This window comes from Cetorhinus maximus, chromosome 22 (genome assembly GCF_964194155.1).
Source record: "Cetorhinus maximus chromosome 22, sCetMax3.hap1.1, whole genome shotgun sequence".
Classification (NCBI taxonomy): domain Eukaryota; kingdom Metazoa; phylum Chordata; class Chondrichthyes; order Lamniformes; family Cetorhinidae; genus Cetorhinus; species Cetorhinus maximus.
This window is the reverse complement of record NC_135900.1, coordinates 47,171,289-47,192,999: the sequence shown is the minus strand read 5'-3', so window position 1 is coordinate 47,192,999 and position 21,711 is coordinate 47,171,289. Positions and strand designations below refer to the sequence as shown.

General features: G+C 45.4%; 1 protein-coding gene across 1 annotated transcript in view; it reads left to right on the top strand.

Annotated features, from left to right (window-relative positions):
• The window catches only part of cacna1c (calcium channel, voltage-dependent, L type, alpha 1C subunit), a 1,337,968-nt gene that overhangs the window by 533,951 nt on the left and 782,306 nt on the right, over positions 1–21,711 (top strand). The window contains exon 6 of the mRNA XM_078568241.1: positions 2,786–2,938. Coding sequence (XP_078424367.1) covers positions 2,786–2,938 — 153 coding nt within the window. The remainder of the gene's footprint in view (positions 1–2,785; positions 2,939–21,711) is intronic.

The window sequence follows — 21,711 nt, the reverse complement described above, 5'->3', positions numbered from 1 at the left end:
AATTCTGTCCTTGGCCTGTATCAACTTCAGGTGTAGATCCAGTTACATTGCACTCTAGGAAGCCTGGGAATCCTAATGTAACTGGTTTCAACCCCCATTTCCTCTTTGCTGTGGCTGGAACTGAGAGTCCAACAGACTCAAGGTGGAGGAAAACTTGCCCTTACTTGCTGCAGCAGAAGAGATCAGCATTTTTTGTAAAAGATGAGACATTCCTAAGTTACAAGGTGACATTGAACGATTGAATGTTTCCATGTGGCTGATCAAAAGTTCATTGGCCTGATCATTAGATGAAAATTCAAATGGCCTGTGGCCACTAATGAAGAATTATGCATGGTTTTCAGGAAGGGCCTGAAAAGAGAACCACAGGGTCCCCATTTATTCCAAAGCGAAGATAAGTTGGTCAGTTTGATCCTTGACAATATGATTTACCCACTCAACATAGCCAATGACAGGACTATATAGTCCCCATGCTCCTTCCCCAGGAAAAAAAACTTACAATACAAATTCAAGAAATACGAGCACATTACGCATTGAAACAATAGTTTCAATATTTGACCACAACTGCTGCTCTACAGTAGCCTGAAAAGAGAGGGGGCAGAATGCTGGTGGTTTGCTCTGTGTTGCACAACACCAGCATCACAGTGGTAAGCATGGATTTATGAAAGGTAAGCATAATGTACCATGAGAAGCAAGGAAGGGGACAAAGTGGAGGATGATGATGAGGTGTTAGCTGGAGCATTATAGCTGTAGGCTTCAATTCGGCCTTTTCTTCAAAGTTGACCTTTATGTGTCTTTTGACATTTATTTAAGAACCATTCCTCAATAATGCCAGTTTTGTACATTATGAAAGTAGACAGGTGACTGAAGTTTAAGGTGATGTGTTCTATCTTATTGAAAATAATATTGAGGATGTTTTGTACACTTAATGAACTGTGTTACTGTGTCTATACCTTGTGATTTGTAAACAAATGTCCAATGATATTTCTGCTCTATAAAAGCTATTAGATACAGTACTGAATACAGTAATTGTGGAGGCATCCAGAAAAGTCTATTGCAAACTTACTTTAGATTCTACTGGTCCCTTACTCTTAATGTGTAGAGGACTCACATGGTGCTGACCTAATGTCTTTCTTATTTTTGTGGGATTAATCCATTTAATCTTCTGCCCAACATTCAAATACACATTCTACAAAATACCATTACTGCTAGGTTGAAATAATAAACTAGTGGGCAGGATTTTCCCTTCGGTTGGGTGTGGCAGGTGGGCCCAGGAGCCACCGTGAAATGGTCCCCAGCCCGCGATCGGGCTTCAACCGTAATTTCATTCTGGCCGTCCATTTAACGGTCAGCCAGTGTGAATGCATGCTGAGAACCTCAGCGCTGCTGGGGTAGGGGCAGGAAGAGGGCGAACGCTAAAGTCTGTGCATGCGCCGGGGAGCACGCATTGAAAGCTCCCTGAAGGCACAGAGCTGCCTCAGGGGGCTGAAGCATTTTAAAAACAAAATTAAGATTTTAAAATTAAAAGATTTAAAAAATTTTAAATTGAGGTTTCCTCAAAAATCAGAAGGCCACCGGGCCAATTAGCCTGCCCGCCAACCGTAACGTTGGACAGGCAGGGAAAAATACAAGTTAATTAATTGATTAATGGCCTTAATAGGCCTCTTAATTGACGACGGGTGTGCTGCCGACTCTTGCGCACGCCCGCCAACGAAAATATCATGCGAGTGCGCGATGACGTATGGACATTCACCCTACACCATCGCATGCTATTTCGGGCTCAGGCATGTCGAGCTGAAAATCCTGGCCAGTATGTTTTGGGTGATGTGGGACTTTGGGATCCAGAAGTGCAATGTAAGGTTTTAGGAGACACTCTGTTATTTTGGCTGGTGTAAGTGAATTGCAAAGCATTTCTACATCTTTAGTACAAGTAACCTGTTGTATTGACATAAATTCTCAGAGAACCAAGACATATTTTTGTAAGTAGATTGTGAAATTGTGTAAGAACGGCTTTTTACATGCATTTTTAAAGTTAAGCTTTAAAAATAAGTTTAATTAAAATTATATTTAATTTGAAAATTTTGGAATTTGAAAATTTGAAAATATCCTTGAGGGTCTACACTACCCACCTTAGGCCCAGTCCCTAAAAGCCATTCCAATTCCTTGCAAGATTGATCACTTTATACTAGTCAACATTTTGGATCTCTTAGAAACCCTGAAAGAGACTCACACGAGCTTTAAGCTGGCATGATTTCTATGAAGGCATTTTAAGGGTATAAAGGAAGAAACTTTCCAGAGAAACCTAGGATATACCCCAATATGCTGTAGGAAGGCAGAACAACAGTTTAAAAGACCAGTCTAGATTGGGCGGAAGGCCAACATATCTAGTTGCTCCCCCAAATTTCAGTATCATCCTCCCTCACTCTGGACAGGTCCAGGTGTTTGGTGCTTCAGTATTTCCTAAGGTACTTTTTAGCATTGTTGTTACAGTCAGTATTATTTGTAAACAAAATTCATAAATTAAACTTTTCTTTGCTGTACTCACATCACACGTTTCAACTAAGCCTCATTAAAAACATTACAGGAGTTATTCCCCTTTTGTTCAAATATCAGGAAGTGCAAATATCAAGACCCTTACATTTTCAATTTGGAAGAGTCAAGGTAGAATTAACAAAATACAAAGTCACCCTTCTATGAGTTATTCATTATTCACCATTAATATTGACATTTCCATCATTTAAAAATTGTCATAGTCGCTGAAACAAAATCCTCTTACTTGTGTTTGCAGGCCTCCAGGTGGTGTTAAATTCAATCATCAAGGCCATGGTTCCATTGCTGCACATTGCTTTGTTGGTGCTGTTTGTAATCATCATCTACGCCATCATAGGATTGGAACTCTTCATGGGCAAAATGCACAAAACCTGTTTACTTAATGGATCAGGTAAGAATATTGGTAGCTGGTATATATATCATAGCCTGTTACTTAAGAATCAGCTATTTTATTTAAACCATATATTTGTAGAGTGTTATGATCTGGTTAGGAACCAGTAACTTTTTGCTTAAAGTTGACACAAGAACATAAGAAATATGAGCAGGAGCAGACAGTATGACCCATTGAGCCTGCTCCGTCATTCAATACGATCAAGGCTGATCTTGTGCTTCAACTCTTTTTTTCCCCACCCACTCCCCATACCCCTTAATTCCCTGAGACCAAAAATTTGTCTATCCTATCCAAAGATTCACAACCCTTCGAGTGAAGCAATTTCTTCTCGTCTCAGTCCTAAATGATCGACCCCTTATCCTGAGACTGTGTCCCATGTTTTAGACCCCTGACCAGTGGAAACAGTTTATCAGTGTCTACCATATCAACACTCCTTCAGAGCTTTTCAAGTTTCAATGAGACTGCCTCATCTGAGACTGTCTCATCCTCAAAGTTTGAAATCCCAGACAATCTCAGAGACAAAGGGCAGAATTTTCTGGCTGACGTGTGAGTGGCGGAGCCCACACATCAGCGCTTAAAATGTTGCGTGTTGAGGTCGCGCGAGCGTCCTGACGTCAGCGCGCGGCATCGCGCTATTTAGGTCGGCGGGCGCGCTATGCAATGCGATGCGCGCCCGCCATTACTTAAAGGCCTTGTTAAGGCCCTTAACTTGCCAATCAAGAAGTATTTTGAAGGGCCCATGCGAACTTCGGCTCGGTGCATGGGCCCAATGGGCAGGTGGGTAGGTGATTTTTTATCAAAACTCATGCACTGTTGGGATATGTGGGCTCAGAGGGGTTGTTCATGTTTTTCATGAAGTATTCAATGCAAAAAGTGTTTTAACCTTGCCTGTGTGATTGTTAGCAGTTCAGATCGATTTCCAAGAGCTTTCTGTGTACTTTGAAGCTTCAGCTCACCAGTCTGCAGACAGTAATCTTTATCGGGCCTGCAGCTTTGCGGAGGCCTCCATTTAGCCTGCGTATGGGTTCTGACATCTCCACTGGATCAGCTCCTCTGAGGAGGAAGGGAGGGATAGAATAAGGAGGAGGCCAGGAGTGGTCAATCAGCCTCCAGGGGAGGCACCTTTGGAAGGCCAGGTGCAGGCACAAGGGGCGCAGAGCCAAGAGGTAGTCCAAGGTGGAAGGGGCCGCAGAAGACGCTACTATCCAGCTGCCTGGGTATACAGGTGGCGAAGCAACTACCTCAATATGGCTGAGGTGCAGTGCCGAAGGAGGCTCCGTCTCTTAAGGGAGACAGTCAACTATATCTGTCAGATGATTGGCCCTGAGATCTCCCCTAACTGTGTGGGTGGACACCCCATGCCAGCGGCTCTGAAGCTCACAGTTGCCTTCCACTTCTATGCCTCTGGCTCCTTCCAGGGCTTGGTGGGTGATCTTTGCGGTGTCTCCCAATCAGCTGTCCACACTTGTGTCAAGCAGGTTACAGACGCTCTGTTCAGACGGGCATTGACCTTCATCCACTTCTGCCTGCGACCAGGCAAGTCAGGCACAGCGAGCCAGAGGCTTCGCAGCCATTGCTGGCTTCCCCCGCGTCCAGGGTGCAATAGACTGCACACATATTGCCTTCAAGGTGCCAGCAGGTGAGCCCGGTGCCTTCCTAAACAGGAAGGGCTTCCACTCCATGAACGTGCAGATAGTGTGTGATCACAGGATGCAGATTCTGCAAGTTTGTGCAAGGTACCCAGGCAGCTCCCACGATGCCTACATCCTTAGACAATCCCAGGTGCCAGCACTCTTCAGTGCTCTGGCTCGGCTGAATGGTTGGCTGGTGGGTGACAAGGGCTGTCCCCTCCGAAGGTGGCTCATGACGCCACTCCGCTGTCTAAGAACAGAGGCTGAGGAGCGCTACAATAGGAGCCACGGCACCACAAGGGCTGTGGTGGAGAGAGTCATTGGTCTTCTCAAGATGCGCTTCAGTTGCCTGGACTGCTCAGGGGGCGCACTCCAGTACCCCCAGATCGCGTCTCTTTGATAGTGGTAGCATACTGCACTCTGCACAATCTTGCGCTGGAAAGGGGGGATGCAGTTGACGATGAAGACCTTGATGCAGTGGATGAGGCTGCACATGATGAATCCAGCAGTGACTCAGAGGATGAGGAAGCACAGGGCGATGATGAGGGGCAGCACGCCAACCCGCTACTGCACCAAGGAGGCAGGGACACCCTGGACAATTTAACCCAGCGGACCTTCAGCTAGCTCCACACACATTGATCAGCAGGACCAGCATTGCCTGGTGCTTCCACACGTGGCACATGCTACACCTTCCACCTCATCAGCTGCAACTAAGGGCTTAGTGCAGAAACATCAATGTCCACTCAAACACTCATGAGATGTCTGTGAAACATACAAATGCAGCACAAAGGAAACACCCTCAGCCATGGTCAGAAAACTGGACTTTATTCTGTCCAACATCAAAGAGAAATGTCTCTCTTACAAACATAACTATTTGTTCCCTAATCTAAGGCCGACACAAAATCACCAGTGACATACCCGTGGGGTGCCTAACGTGCCTTATGCTTTCGTTTGCGGGTGCTACGTCTAGGTGCCGCCCCATCGCTTGGAGTGGCTCGTGAGACAGCCTGCTGACTCTGCTGTCCTGTAGGCGTCAATGACCTTGGCGGGCGTCCTCTGGCCCGTGGAGCCTGTGATGGCCCCGCCTGGGAGGGAGTGGCTAGTTCCAGAATTGGCACCTCCCTAGTTGTCGCAGCCTCAACGGATGCAACGGTCACTGGCAGAGGGGCGGAGGAGCTGCTGGCCTCATCCGGAGCGCCCTGAGAGGAGCTTGCACCGACTACAGGCAGCTGCTGCGTTGACGTGAGGTCACATTGGACCTCCGTGCTCACTGCAGATGCATGGGCACCGAGCGTCGACACTTGGTGCCCAGAACATCTCCCACATTGGGAATGACCACCCGTGGCCATTACCGCTGTGAGGGCTTGCATGTCAGAGCGTAACCCAATTAGAAGACTCTCACTCTGATCGAAGCCCCTCTCCATGAGAGTCGCTAATCTCTCAGTGGAGGAAGCGTCCTGAGGTTCATGCCTTCACTTACACTCTACCTGGACTCCTCCATCGCAGAGACCAACCGAAGCACACCCTCATGCAACCCTGCCAGATGCTCCCGTGAATCCTGCCGCTTGTTCTGCAGCTGCTGCATTGGTGACATCTCCAGAGGCACATCATCAGTGCCGGACTCAGCATGTGCCTGGTCCCCTGCAGCCCTCTGGCTGCTGGCGCCATCGGCACTCTCTGTCCCTGCCATCTCCTCCAGCGATTGTGAAGTGCCTTCTCCGCTGTGACCCGGGACACATTACATTCCCCACCGAAGTGTTTGTCGCTGCGCTGGTGCCTGGCTGGCTGAAATGATGTGCCGCAAGTTGCACGTCTTGGCCCTCAGGTGTGGAGGGGGGGCTCCGGACTTGTTGGCCACGGCCATGCGGTGGTGATGCTGAAAATAACAACAAGAACAGTGCATCAGTTAGCGTTCAGTCAGTAACACCTTTCATCCCTTTCCCCCCCAGCCTCATAAGTTGCTCGCCCTTCAAGGCCTTAAGGAAGCGAACATTGGTGGGGTGGAAAATAGCTAAGAGGAGGCCCAAACATTAGACGTGCATACAGACAGGCTGGTCAGATGGCCTAAGGAATGCCACATGGAATGTTATGTGGCATAGGAGTGGGGAGAGTGCAGAGGTACCTGACCTGGATGCATGCTGGCCTGGAGCATTGCGGTGATGAGGAAACATTGCAAACACTTGCGACATTTGCCGTGGAGCACAGGAGATTGACAGGTCACATTATTGACCTTCATACCATTATGAGGGGCATAGAACGGGTGGACAGAAGGCAACATTTCCCCTTGGCGCAGGGATGAGTAACATGGTGGCTTTTATTTAAGTTGAGTGCCATGAGGTTGACAGGTGAGGTGTTGAGGAACTTTTGGACAGAGTAATGTGGGACGCACTGGCTGATAGGGTGGTGGAGGTACCACCCTCCTAAGATGCAAAACGTCTTTGTCTGTGCAGCAGCGATGCCATCGCATGTTAGGCCATGGGGATAGTGGTCACAAATGGGATAAGGCGACTTTGGAAGGTGCTGGAGACGTGCATCCTCAAGGGGATGAGGGACCTTTGTGTATGACCCACACGTCTGAGTGTCTCAGTCTGTGAATGAGCAGTGTTGCAGCATTAACGATTGCAGCAACCATCAGTGGTTTGGATGGTGGGGGAAACAGAGTGGATGGGACTGTGGACCTCAAATACCTGGCCGCTGCACCCCAGCCTCGCTGCCACCTGCCGCCCTGGCCGCCTGCCTCCTCCCCAGCTCCATGGCCTGCTCCTCGTAGGTGGTGAGGCGCTGGAGCATGGCGTGCCCACCACCAGTCCTCTGGAGCTCCCTGAGATTGTGTTCAATTTTGCCTGCAGAACAGAGAAGAGGATTTATTGGGGCTGATCACTCACGTACTCTGCACGCACATGCCAAACCCCAACCACAGTGGCCCATTTGAGGCCTCCAGCGGCTACTGGTGATCAGTCCCCAGAAGATAGTACGGCTGGTCCCAAACCCCTCCCCCAATGGCCACCTTGGACACATTCGGCGTCCATCACTTTGAATAACACATGGGTCTTAGTGCCCATGGCAAGGAGGTGCAACTAGGAGCGGCGCCGAGGCCAGCAGATGGCTCTTGGCCACGACACCTTGAGGCTCCCCTTCCACCATCTCAACACCATCAATTTGACATGTGTTGGAGTTCTGAGTATGTATCTAGCTGCGTTCCCTGCAGTTGGCCCCCAGATTACTCAAATATGACAAGCACCAACATATGCTGCGGGGAGAACCCATCTTCTCCTCAACCACTAAGGCTGATGTAAGCATGGTCACTATCTGTTTGCCCACCCAGCGTGCGCCAAATGCCCAATGCAGTAATGGCAGTAAGACGTGGGGGGTGGGGTGGCTCAAAGGCTAAGGCTACCTGCTGGGTCAAATGGCCAAGGCTGACATGGTACTCACCCTTCCAGAGCGCAGCAAATCATTGAATCATTTGCGGCACTGTATTCCAGTGTGCCGCACATCGTCATGGGCGCCTACTGCCTCCCCCACCTCCTGCCATGCCTGCCTGGTGACGTGGGGAGCCCTCCTCCTCCCATCCTCTGGATACAAAATATCCCGATGGTTGGACATCTCTTCAAGGAGGACAGCAAGGCATGCATCTGAGAAACAAGGTGCACAGTGCCCCCCTATTGGCCTATCCTGCAGCCTGCACCGACCCTTCTCCTTCTCCTGCTCCTGTGCTCTGAAAGCAGCATGCCGCTCTCTGTGAGTGGCCATGGTGCACTGCCTCAACAAGGCTGCCTGGCCACTCTTTATACAGACTGCCGGTTCCCCATTGGAACCGGCGGTCTGAGCATGCCCGCCGCCGCAACGATTTTCCCGTTCTACACAGGAGTCGCTAACCCGCTGGGCGGGCCTTAGTTGGCCCGCCCGCGCAAAATGGCGGCATGGCACGTTTCGGGTGCGGCATTCGGCTGCCCGCCCGCCCGTCAAGGGCAAAATCTGCCCAAAGTTTGAAATAGCAGTTACCCACTAAGAGAATAAAACCGCATGATCCCAGTTTTATATAAAGAAAATAAACTTTGCAAAGTCAGAAAAGTAAAATAATCTACAATATCTATCTTATACGCTAACGTTCAGAATTAACAGGTAAACTTTTGTTGAACACACCACACTGCACACTAAATGGCAGATGTAACCAAGACAGATCCCACGGGTTTCTCAGCAACTAACCCAGATCTCAGTGACCAATGTGAGTCAAAAAATCCCAAAATTCTGTCTGTCTCATGAGGGATTTCAATTTGTTACCTTAGAAGACCTAGCCTCTGAATACCCTTGAAAGCAGCTCTGACTCAGGCTGCCTCAACAACTCTTAATGGTTCTATCTCTTGTCCTGAGACTGTGTTCCATGGGATTCACGAAGCTGCACTCCTGCCTCGAGTTATCAGCACACTTTGAACTCTTTCTCGGACCACGAGCTTCACTAAGCTGGTATTGCCCTCTTAACTCCAGTCTCCTAGCTTCACGTTGCTAGAAATGGCTCCTAGGGCTTCTCATGGGACCTAACTGCCTCCAGCATGGAACCAATAATCTTCCGCCACCTTCTCAACTCACCAGGACTTCTCTGAGCCCTAACTGCCTGGAGCCTGCTAACACCCCCCAAGACTTCTATGTGAGCTGCAAACCACACCAGGTCCAAATTGCCACCAACTTTGTCTCCCAGCAAACCATAAGATAAATTGAAATAAGAGAATCTTCTAAAGCTCCACCTGCCTCTATGACAGCATAGCCTTTTAAGGTCCACTGAATGCTTTTAAACCAATCTAACTCCCAAAACAAAACATCTCTCTGGACTGCACATCTTTGCAAGTAGTGTAGACACCATGCCTCCAGTTCTCCAGCTAAGTAAGCTCACTTGCTGTTTTATGGCTCTTATCTTTCCTACCTTAAGTCAACATGACCCCAACCTTTTAAGTGTATTAGACTCCAAGCTGCTTTAGTTGCATTTATCCCATTTTCTACAGTTAAACTTTAATCTTTCCAGAATTAAACATTACCTCTAAACTATTATCATGAACCACAAACAAGATATTCATCACAATAGTTCAGTTATAAACAGCCTTTTTGTTTCCAAAAATGAACATTTCCCTAACTCATGGTTGTCGTTAGCATTAATTTCAATTGTAAGTATCAATTTGGCTCAGTGGCAGTACATTTGCCTCTGAGTCAGAAGATTGGTAGTTCAAATTCTACTCCAAGACTTGAACATATAATTTGAGCTGACATTTCAATGCAGTACTGATGGTGTGTCTTATCTTCAAACCAAGGCCCTATTCAAATAGATCTAAATGATCCAATGGCATTTTTCAATGAAGAGTAGGAGAGTTCAGCTGATGTCCAGGTGAACTTCTAACTCTCAGCCAAGACCACCAAAAACAGATAAATAAGCCTTTACTCTCATTGCATCTCATGTAATCCTACAGTTGACAAATTGGGCTATGCATTTGTTTACATGACAATAGTAATTGCTCTTTGAAAAGTAATTTATTGGTTGTGAAGTGTTTTGGAACATCCCAACGATGTAGAAAAAAGACTACATAAATGCAAATTTTCTCATTCCATTAAAAACGTAAAGACTTGTGTGCCACATTTGTGTTGACAGTATTGGAAACTAATATAATGTTCAACTGCCGGACAAAGCTGACTCAAGATCTGACATGTTTAAGAAGTTTCTTGACCATTTTTTCACAGAAGATTTTGAATAAAGTTACTTTAATTTCTTTTTTTATTCATTCATAGGATATGGGCTTCGCTGGCTGGACCAGCAGTTATTGCCCATCCCTAGTTGCCTTTCAGAAGGTGGTGGTGAGCTGCCTTCTTGAACCGCTGCAATCCATGTGGTGTAGGTGCACCCACAGTGCTGTTAGGAAGGGAGCTCCAGGAATTTGACACAGCGACAGTTAGGGAACGGCGATATATTTCCAAGTCAGGATGGTGAGTGACTTGAAGGAGAACCTCCAGGTGGTGGTGTTCCCGTCTACCTGCTGCCCTTGTCCTTCTAGGTGGTAGTGATCGTGGGTTTGGAAGGTGCTGTCTAAGGAGCCTTGGTGAATTCCTGCAGTGCATCTTGTAGATGGTACACACTGCTGCTACTGTACGTCAGTGATGGATGGAGTGAATGTTTGTGGATGTGGTGCCAATCAAGTGGACTGCTTTGTCCTGGATGGTGTCCAGCTTCTTCAGTGTTGTAGGAGCTGTACTCATCCAGGCAAGTGGAGAGTATTCATCACATTCCTGACTTGTGCCTTGTAGATGGTGGACAGGAATTGGGGAGTCAGGAGGTGAGTTACACATCGCACGATTCCTAGCCTCCAACCTGCTCTTGTAGCTACAGTATTTATATGGCTAGTCCAGTTTAGCTTCTGGTCAATGGTAACCCCCAGGATGTTAATAATGGGGATTCAGTGAAGGTAATGCCATTTAACATCAAGGGGCGATGGTTGGATTCTCTCTTGTTGGAGATGATCATTGCCTGACACTTGTGTGACATGAATGTTACTTGCCACTTGTCAGCCCAAGCCTAGATATTGACCAGGTCTTGCTGCATTTGGACATTGATTGCTTCAGTATCTGAGGAGTTGTGAATGGTGCTGAACATTGTGCAATCATCAGCGAACATCCCCACTTCTGACCTTATGATGAAAGGAAGGTTATTGATGAAGCAGCTGAAGATGGTTGGGTCTAGGACACTACCCTGAGGAACTCCTGCAGTGATCTCCTGGAGCAGAGATGACTGACCTCCAACAACCACAACCATCTTCCTTTGTGCTTGGTATGACTCCAACTAGCAGAGAGTTTTCCTCCCGATTCTCATTGACTCCAGTTTTTCTAGGGCTGTTTGATGCCACACTTGGTCAAATGCTGCCTTGATGTCAAGGGCAGTCACTCTCACCTCATCTTGGGAGTTCAGCTCTTTTGTCCATGTTTGAACCAAGGCTGTAATGAGGTCAGGAGCTGAGTGGCCCTGGCAGAGCCCAAACTGGGCACCAGTGAGCAGTTTATTGCTAAGCAAGCGCTGCTTCATAGCACTGTTGATGACCCCTTCCATTACTTTACTGATGACCGAGAGTAGACTGATGGGGTGGTAATTGGCCGGGTTGGAATTGTCCTTTTTATGTGCAGGACACAACTAGGCAATTTCCCACATAGCCGGTTGGATGCCAGTGTTGTAGCTGTACTGGAGCAGCATGGCTAGGGGCGCAGCAAGTTCTGGAGCACAAGTCTTCAGTACTGTTGCCGGAGTATTGTCAGGACCCATAGTCTTTACAGCATCTAGTGCCTTCAGCCAATTCTTGATATCATGTGGAATGAATCGAATTGGCTGAAGACTGACATCTGTCTTGCTGGGGACCTCCGGAGGAGGCCGCGATGGGTTATCCACTCAGCACTTCTGACTGAAGATTGTTGCGAATGCTTCAGCCTTGTCTTTTGCACTACTGTGCTGGGCTCCTCTATCATTGAGGTTGGGGATATTTGTGGAGCCTCCTCCTCCTCCTCCAGTGAGTTGTTTAATTGCCCACCACTATTCACGACTGGATGTGGCAGGACTGCAGAGCTTAGATCTGATCCGTTGGTTGTGGGATCGCGTAGCTCTGTCTATCGCTTGCTGCTTATGCTATTTGTCACGCAAGTAGTCCTGTGTTATAGCTTCACCAGGTTGGCCCCTCATTTTTTTTAGGTATGCCTGGTGCTGCTCCTGGCATGCCCTCCTGCATTCTTCATGTACCAGGGTTGATCCTCTGGCTTGATGGTAATGGTAGAGTGGGGGATATGCCAGACCATGAGGCTGCAGATTGTGTTCAAGTCCAGTTCTGCTGCTGCTGATGGCCCACAATGCCTCATGGATGCCCCGTCTTGAGTTGCTAGATCTGTTCAAAATCTGTCCCATTTAGCACGCTGGTAGTGCAACACAACACGATGGAGGGTATCCTCAATGTGAAGCCAGGACTTCATCTCCACAATGACTGTGCGGTGGTCACTCCTTCCTATACTTCCATGGACAGATGCATCTGCGGCAGGCTGGTTGGTGAGGATGAGGTTGAGTATGCTTTTCCCCCTTGTTGGTTACCTCACTACTTGCTGCAGACCCATTTTTTCAGCTATGTCCTTTAGGATTCGACCAGCTCGGTCAGTTGTGCTATCTTGGTGATGGACATTGAAGTCCCCGCCCAGAGTACATTCTGTGCCCTTGGCACCCTCAGTGCTGTTCAACATAGAGGAGCACTGATTCATCAGCTGAGGGAGGGTGGTACGTGGTAATCAGCAGGAGACCTCCTTGCCCATATTTGACCTGATGCCATGAGATTTCATGGGGTCCGGACATGATGTTGAGGACTCCCAGGGCAACTCCCTCCCGACTGTATACCACTGTGCTGCCACCTCTGCTGGGCCTGTCCTGCCGGTGGGACAGGGCATACCCAGGGATGGTGATGGCAGTGTCTGGGACATTGTCTGTAAGATATGATTCTGTAAGGCTGGCTATGTCAGGCTGTTGGTTGACTCGTCTGTGAGACAGCTCTCTCAATTTTGGCACTAGCCCCCAGATGTTAGTAAGGAGGAGGACTTTGCAGGGCCAACAGGGCTGCCATTATTGTTTCCGGTGCCGGGCAGTCTGTCCAGTTTCATTCCTTTTTTGTGACTTTGTAGTGGTTTGTTACAAATGACTGGCTTGCTAGGCCATTTCAGAGGCATTTAAGAGTCAGCCACGTTGCTGTGAGTCTCGAGTCACATGCAGGCCAGACCAGGTAAGGACGACAGATGTCCTTCCCTAAAGGGCATGACTGAACCAGATGGATTTTTAACAGCAATCGACAATGGTTTTATGGTCTTTAAATTCCAGATTTTTTTGGAATTCAATTATACTTCATGTGGCAAAGATACTCCACAGTGCTCCTGGAAAGGGAATTCCAGGATTTTAACACAGCGATATATATCCAAGTTAGAATGGTGTGTGACTTGGTTCACATGCTATCATTACCCTTTTCAGTGGTAGAATTGACAGGTTTGGAAGGTGTCGTCGAAAAACCCTTGTTGACTTACTGCAGTGCATCTTGTAGATGTTATATATTGCAGCCGTAGTAAGGAAATGAATGGTTTGGGTAGTGAGTGGGACGCTGAACAAGTGAACTGCTTTGTCCTAGATGCTGTCAGGCTTGAGTTTTGTTCGAGCTCCACCCATCCAGACAGGTAGAGAGTACTGTCATTCTACTTATTTGTGCCCTTCAGGTGGTGGAATGGCTTTAGAGCTGTCCTTCTCACACTATTTTCCAATACGACTCCATTTTAATATTTTAAAATTAATGTGACCCCAGATGCCAACATAAGCAAAACAGCAATAAAGCATAACAACAAAGTATATAATTTTTAAAATTTGCATATTATAGATCAACATATAATAAATCATACAAATATGAAAATCTGTGTATTTAAAGTATGTTGCAAAAATGTTATTATTTTGTGTACTCACCAGTCCATTACAGTTCTCGCTTGTTTAGCACTCTTAATATATTCCTAGGGGGTAACATATTGGCATGGATAGAAGATTGGCTGGTTAACAGGAAGCAGAGAATAGGAAAAATGGGTCTTTTTCAGGTTGGCAAGATGTAATTAGTGGTGTGCCACAGGGATCAGTGCTGGGACCTCAACTGTTTACAATTTATATAAATGACTTGGATGAAGGGATGGATGGGATGGTTGCCAAATTTACTGATGACACAAAGATAGGTAGGAAAGTAATTTGAGAGGAGGACATAAGGGGGCTACAAAAAAATGTGGATAGGTTAAGTGAGTGGGCAAAAACCTGGCAAATGGAATATAATGTGGGAAAATGTGAAATTGTCCATTTTGGCAGGAAGAGTAAAAGAGAAGCATATCTAAATGGTGAGAAATTGCAGAGCTCTGAGATGCAGAGGGATCTGGATGTCTCAGTGCGTAAATCACAAAAGGCTAGTATGCACTGCAAGTAATTAGGAAAGCTAGTAGAATGCTACCATTAATTGCGAGGGGAATTGAATACAAAAATAGGGAGAGTATGTTCAGTTACGCTCTTCTGCAACACCTCTGTTGACTGCACCTCCACTGCTTGACTGCAGTAGGCATCACCAACATCTGTGACCCAGCTATATCATTACCTAATTGTCAATTTTTCCACTACTCAAATAATCACCTCACCTGTTTTCCACTTACTCTTTAAATTCGCCTTCCACAATGGAATAGGTTTAGCATCTCCATGAATCCCACTTCTAATCACTTTTTTATGAACTACTCCTTCTGAACAAAAATATCACTATCGCATAACATTAAAGATTGTCTAGACCCTGTGTCTCTTAAAATGTTAACATCTTTGCCTGCTCCACTTTGTATACATGGAAAGAATTGCTCTTCACAAACAAAATCTTTAAACATTTCTGTAACCTGCCCGTCAGAACTCAATTGGATAAATTGTGAACACATTCCCACTTCTTTCCTTATCACTGATTCTTCCTGCTTTACCTGTACACAAACCACTGATTCTCCCTGTGCCTGGATCTCAGAACCCACAGTACTCTTATTTCCAGAACTGTTCTGCGTTCCCACTACTGCAACAGATTTTCCCTGCAACTTCCAACACACTGACTTTGTGTACCCCACCTTATTACAATGAAAACACCTCAGTTTTTGAGTGTCATCTCTACCTTCAGCATCTTCCTTTCTGGCCTGAGAAAAAGCTTCCTGAGAATTTCCAACTACTCCTTCTCTTCCTTGACTACCTCCCTCCCCACTTTCAATCCTTCTCGGATTTAAAAGGGTGGTAAAGAAAAAGTTTTGATCTATGAACTAACTCATAATCATCAGCTATCTCTACTGCTTGCCTTGCCATTTTAACCCTCTGTTCCTCCACATGAGTTCTCACTACTGAAGGAAGCGAATCTTTAAATTCTTCCAAAATAATTACTTCTCTAAGAGCTACATATGTTGTCTCTACCTTTAATGCCTATATCCAACAGTCGAAATTACTTTTTTTACTCTCTCAAACTCAATATAAGTTTAACCAGGTTGTTTCCTTATATTCCTAAATTTCTACCTGTGCACCTCAGGAACCAACTATTATGCACTCAAAGTAGCCTTTTTTACTGCATCTTAATCCACCGATACTTCTTCTGACAGTGAAGCATAAACCTCATGAGCTGTACCTATCAACCTAGACTGTAAAAGCAATGTTCAGATTTCTTGTTGCCATTTTATCTGCTTAACTCATTCTCAGATGAGATAAAGAATGCCTCAACATCTCTTTCTTCAAATTTTGGAAGTGCCTGCACAAATTTAAGCATCTCCCCATTGGGCTTTAGATCAGAAGTGATCATTTCATCCTCAGAACCTCCCTCAGCATCTGCAATCTCTTTTTAAACTTCCAGCATTTTAAGCTGATATTCTCTCCCTGTTTCCTTCTTTCTTTCCTCCCGTGCTAATTTCTCCAGTGCCAATTCTCTTTCCTGTTTTCTTTCTGTCTCCTGCCTTTCTGCTTGCTCCCTTTGAAATGTCCTTTCTCTTTCCTTCTTCTTTTCCTCTGCCTCCAATTCCAGTTTTTTCATTTCCATTGCTTGTTCATGTTCAAGCTTCTTCATTTGTAACTGAAGTCTCACTACCTCCAGCTGTGACTCACTAGTTTTAGGCATTCTTCCAATTTTAAATGCTGCTCTATCACTTCAATTCCGTCTGCTTTCTTTGCCCCTACAGTTAACCTCAACTGCAACTTATCCGCCAATTCTGTTAACTTACCTCTAGATATTTTTAGTAAACCAATCAGAGCTATGCCTTCTACTCCCAGAAAAGTCTTAGCTATGGATAAAACCATTTTTGCAGTCCCACCGCTTTAAAATCTCTCACACCAACTCCTGAGTTCAATGTGCTTCTTGTACTCGTAGCCTCAAGATTTACCAACTTTAAGCCAATCAAGGAATTTCAAAAATCCTGCAAAGAACCTCCAATTTTGTTATGACATGGCAGATGATATGTGCCAGGCAGATCAAATCCACAAGGGAAACTTGGCCACACTATCACAATGGTTTTGCAATTTGTACTTATTGCAAGAAGATTTGTACACTTAATTCAGAAGTAATGAGCCCACTAGCATCTTTAGAAGTTTAAAGAAAACTAAATTAAAATATTTATTAACAAAAGAAAAGATTTCAAGCACATACATACGATTACAGTTACTTAATATTATAACAAATCCCAAAATTCCTAATTAACCTGACTCTCAATTACACACCCCTTTAAGGCAGCAGTTCAAAATAGATTTTAAATTTAAATAGCAAGCCAGCAAGTTTACCACAGCACCCACCCGACAGTGGAATTCCAAAGGCTTCCTCCACCTTTGGTTACCGGACACAGCAGACTTCTACAAAAGTGGCTGGAGGCTTCCCCAAGGCTGTTTTACACACTCCTTTTAGATCTTACATAGCCTGCCAGCATAGCCTTCCATTCTCTTTTCTACACTCCACTCTCTTTAATCTGTAAATTCCCTTGTTCCATATGTCTTTGGAAGTTTACTCTTCTCATAATATAAAAATCTTTCATGTTGCCAATATAGCCAGTACCTTTGGGAAAAATAAACACACTGCTTGACCTTGCTTATCTTGTTAGTTGTAAATATCCTATCATCCTTTTGAAACCTCAACAACCCCTTCACGTATCTTAAAATGCAAATTTACTTCACACCTTACATGTTAAGCCCTCAACCATGTTTGCTCATTTGCATTTCAAATGCCATTTACCCCAAGATTCTTTTGATAATTTCAAGCTTGCAATTTACCTGACTCTAATTCAATTAAATCACACAGACAGAACCATCTACACTCACACCCATAAACCAACTTTATAATAAACCACAACAGTATAATGAAAAAAAAGTTAGTTTCACGACACCTTGTATTTACTTATCAAAAGCGTCATTGCCTGCCTGCAGTCGAGCATGTGTTAGTCTGACTGTGCTAAAACAAAATGGAGGCAGTGCTATTCGGGAAACATCCATAATTTAGCACATTTTCATTTCAGAACATTTTCTATTAGAGTATGCTTTAAACAGAGGATATCTACATACAAAAGCAAAATACTGCGGATGCTGAAATTCTGTACTGTGTTGGGAGCAGTAACCCAACTGTCATGATCCCCAGCTGAGGTAACCACTGGACAAGCCAAGACAAGACAAACCACTGGTGGAACCCAGCTTGATATCCTAACTTTTATTTGTTTGTGTAGATATGTGGCGAGTAGCTACTGAACAGAGGCACAGGAGTCAGCTGATGAACTTTTAACAAAAGAATAAAACATTTATTCAACAAGAAAAGATGAACTATATTACAATACTCCTTCACCCACAATTATACCTTTATAGGTATATACAGATCTGTAAGGATAACACAAGTTACAAAAGCCATCTTATATTTTAATGTTTACAGTAAATACACAGTCCATGTACACCTATGGCACCCTGTGGTCAGACACATCACACTCTGAAACTAAGTAACAGATATCACCTCGAACAGATGCTATGGGTCTCTCCTCAACTCCCCCCAGACACTTGTCACACCATGAGCCAATCAGTCTCACTGAATTCCGTCCTTCACATGAGGATTTCCAATCTCCACTCTCCAAGACCCCACCTTGGAATCTTCTCCCAAAGTGACATTTTCTCTCTGACACCTTCCATAAGGTGTATCTTCAGGGTTTCAAATCTCCTTCTGATGTTCCTCTTCAGTGGGTCACCACATGCATTCAAGCTGTCTTCCATGCATTCTCTCTCACCAACTCAGCCTTAACAGCACACCACTGCTTCACATGCCCATAGCAAAAATTACAGACCTACGGTTGTCTCTTTGAACCTTCTTGCTTCTTGCAAGCTGTTCTTACTTTAAATCTGAAGCTTGGAGCCTTTCTCTTTGCCCCTCACTCTTAACTTCACTTAACAGAACGTTTTCCCATGTTCCTGTCCTTCTTTTGAATACAAGGTCTCCTTTGGACTCCCTCCTCTTCTACTCTCTTGGATTTTGGGGGTTTTTCTTCGCTTGGGTCCTTTTTGTTCTTTTGGGAAATCTGCAGTTCCCTCTCCTAGTATCTAGTCTCTCTGGGGTCCTGGCTTCAGCTGAACTTAAAACTGCTGTTTCTTTAATTCTGTGTGTTTTAATGTGGGAGGAACCTACCTATCTGGCCCTCCTATTGCTAGGCGACATCACTGTTCTTTCTACTCTTGTGTGTTTACTTTTACTTTATAGGGGTCGTAAACTTCTCACTAGAAATGGAAGCAGCCTTTTGAAGTGAAACTAAAATTCCATTTGACCTTTCTTAACACACAGTTACAGGAATACAAATCAAACTTAAACTTTAAAGCTAAAACTCATTCCTAACACCCACAAATACAAATATAACTTACTTTATCTCTATTTCCTAATCCAACATCGCTTTTGTCTAGATTAGTGAATTAGTGGCCAAAGGGAGTACTTGCCATCCAATTAAGAATGGCCGATGGACGCTCAAAGCTGGCCAATAGCTGGCCCACCAGTGCAGAAGATGCTGCAGCCTGCCTTTGCAGTAAGGGAGAGAGAGGGTGCCTCAACTGGAGGCATTATCTCAGTACTTTAAAAATATTTGAAGTAAAAAAGGCCACATTTACTGGACCACCATTGTGGAGGGGGAAAATTCCAGTCAGCCTCTGATCAATAGTCACAGATGTTTTTTTCATCACCTTAACAAGCCATGTGTTACTGTTGGGTGGGTAGTCGTTCTGCCCCAAGTCCAGCCTCCAGGAAAATGGCTTGGGCATGAATGGTATGGCAAACTGGCACAGTGGCCAGCAGAGTGAAATTACATGCCTGCCCACCTCAGTTCCTACCCGCATATGGGGGCCAAATCCTGCTTGTTAACTCTATTTCTCTTTCTACGCTTGTTGCCTGATATGCTGTTTTTATTGATTACCAGTATACCTGAGTACTTTATAAATATTTTTGATCTTGATTTTTGAAACCAGTCTTTGGGAAATTGTATAAGAGAAAGTGGATTCTTCTCTAACTTTGTAGTACCTGGTGAAAAGAGGCTATATGGGACTGCGATTCATGTAATCTTTCATCAGAGACTCGGTTAGATGATTCTGGTAGAACTATAAAAGTAGATAAAAGAGCAGAACTTCTATCAAGGGAGCAGAAGTGGTGTGGGATGGAAATTAAACCACCATTTTGCCTGACAGGTAACCCCCCATCACAAATCCGAGATTACAGAGTAATTTATATATTCAATGTGGGTGCCCCCCGACAGTAGAAAGGTGACAGAGGCATCCCTCTTCCACTGAGTTCCCATTAGGAATTTGAAGTGGTACTCTGCGGCTCCTGGAAGGGACATCTGAATCCCAAATCAGAATATAAGAGAATAAGAAACTGGAGCAGGGGTTGGCCATTTGGCCCCTCAATATTGCTCTGCCATTCATAAGATCTGATCTGACTGTGGCCTTAACTCCACTTTCCTGCCTGCTCCCCATAACCATTGACTCCCTTGTAGATCAAAAATCTGTCTAACTCAACCTTGAATATATTCAATGACCCACTGCTCTCTGGGATAGTGAATTCCAATGATTAACGACTCTCTGAGAGAAGAAATTCCTCTTGATCTGTCTTAAGTGGTAGATCCCTTATTTGTGGCCCCTAGGGCTAAACTTTATGTCCCATGGGCGGGCACGTGCCCGACCTGATTGGACGTAAAATCGCGCAAGAAGATATTGGGTGAGCGTCTCAATGTCATTGCGCTCTCGTGCGATATTTTGCTCAGCAGGCACGTGCAAAAGTCGGAAGTGCACCCGCTGACAATTAAGAGGGCAATTATGCCGATTAACGGCGCAATTGTCTCTGATGTTTCGTGGCCTGTCCAACCTTACGGTTGACGAACTGGCCAGCAGCCTCTGCATTTTTAATCAAATCTCATCCAAGGGCGGGATGAAATTTCCATTATAAAACAAAATAAATATATGCGGACAGCATTTTTATCAGCTATATTTTCAGGTGATTGATTGTGATGCATAAACATGTTTTTTGCAGCTTTTTAAACCTTTATTTTAACTTCTTCAGGTCTGCATTTAAGGAGCTTTCTTGCAGCGCTCATCTGCGCCCACGGAACTGTCATCGTCACCCTCTTCCCGCCCCACCCCGGCAGTGCTGAGCTTTTCAACGCGCGTTTCACTCTGGCTGGCCGTTAATTGGCTAGCCAGCATGAAATCGCGGTCGGGGGCCAATCGTGGCCGGGGACCCATTTCCCAACTGCTCCTGAACCCGCCGATCACACATGCGCACCAAAGGTAAAATTCAGGTCCTAGTTCTAGATTCCCTGAGGAGGAAACATCCTCATGCATCAACCTGGTCAAACTCTGTCAGAACTTTATATGTTTTAATAAGATCATCTCTCATTCTTCTAAACTCCAATGAGTATAGGCTCAACCTATTCAACCTTTCCTCATAAGGCAACCCCTTTATCCCAGGAATCAACCTGTTGAACATTCTCTGAACTGCCTACAAATATATCCCTTCTTAAATAAGGAGACCAGAAACTGTCCTCAATATCCTAGGTATGGCCTCATCAATGCGCAAATTTTGCTACAATGCACGCGGTTCTTTCATCCAAGCCATTAAAATAGATCATAAATAGTTGAAGCCCCAGCACTGATCCCTGTGCCACCCCAACTAGTTAGAGGTTACCAACGTGAAAATGACCCGTTTGTTCCAACTCTCTGGCCAGAGATTTCTGACCCAGTTTCGGGCATCATGGCGGATGGGGGGTGGGAGGTGGGGGGCACAACATGGCGAGAAGGCCAAAAATAGGTTTCACGCTGTTGTGAAAACAGTTTGCGATCATCAGCTCCACCCGTCAATGACGGGCCGCGTTTCCCACCCCTGCACGTCAGGAACATCATTTTAATACGTTTACATCTAATTATAAGCCCTGCTCGCCGGATTCATCCCCCCTCACTGGATCATCCAGGCAGTGTTTCACAACTGTACATAAGCGACATGCACCTGGTGAGCATCACTTTGCTCGGGACTTCGAGGTTTGTTTGCCTACCTTGTTTCGGGCAGCACTCATGGGCAT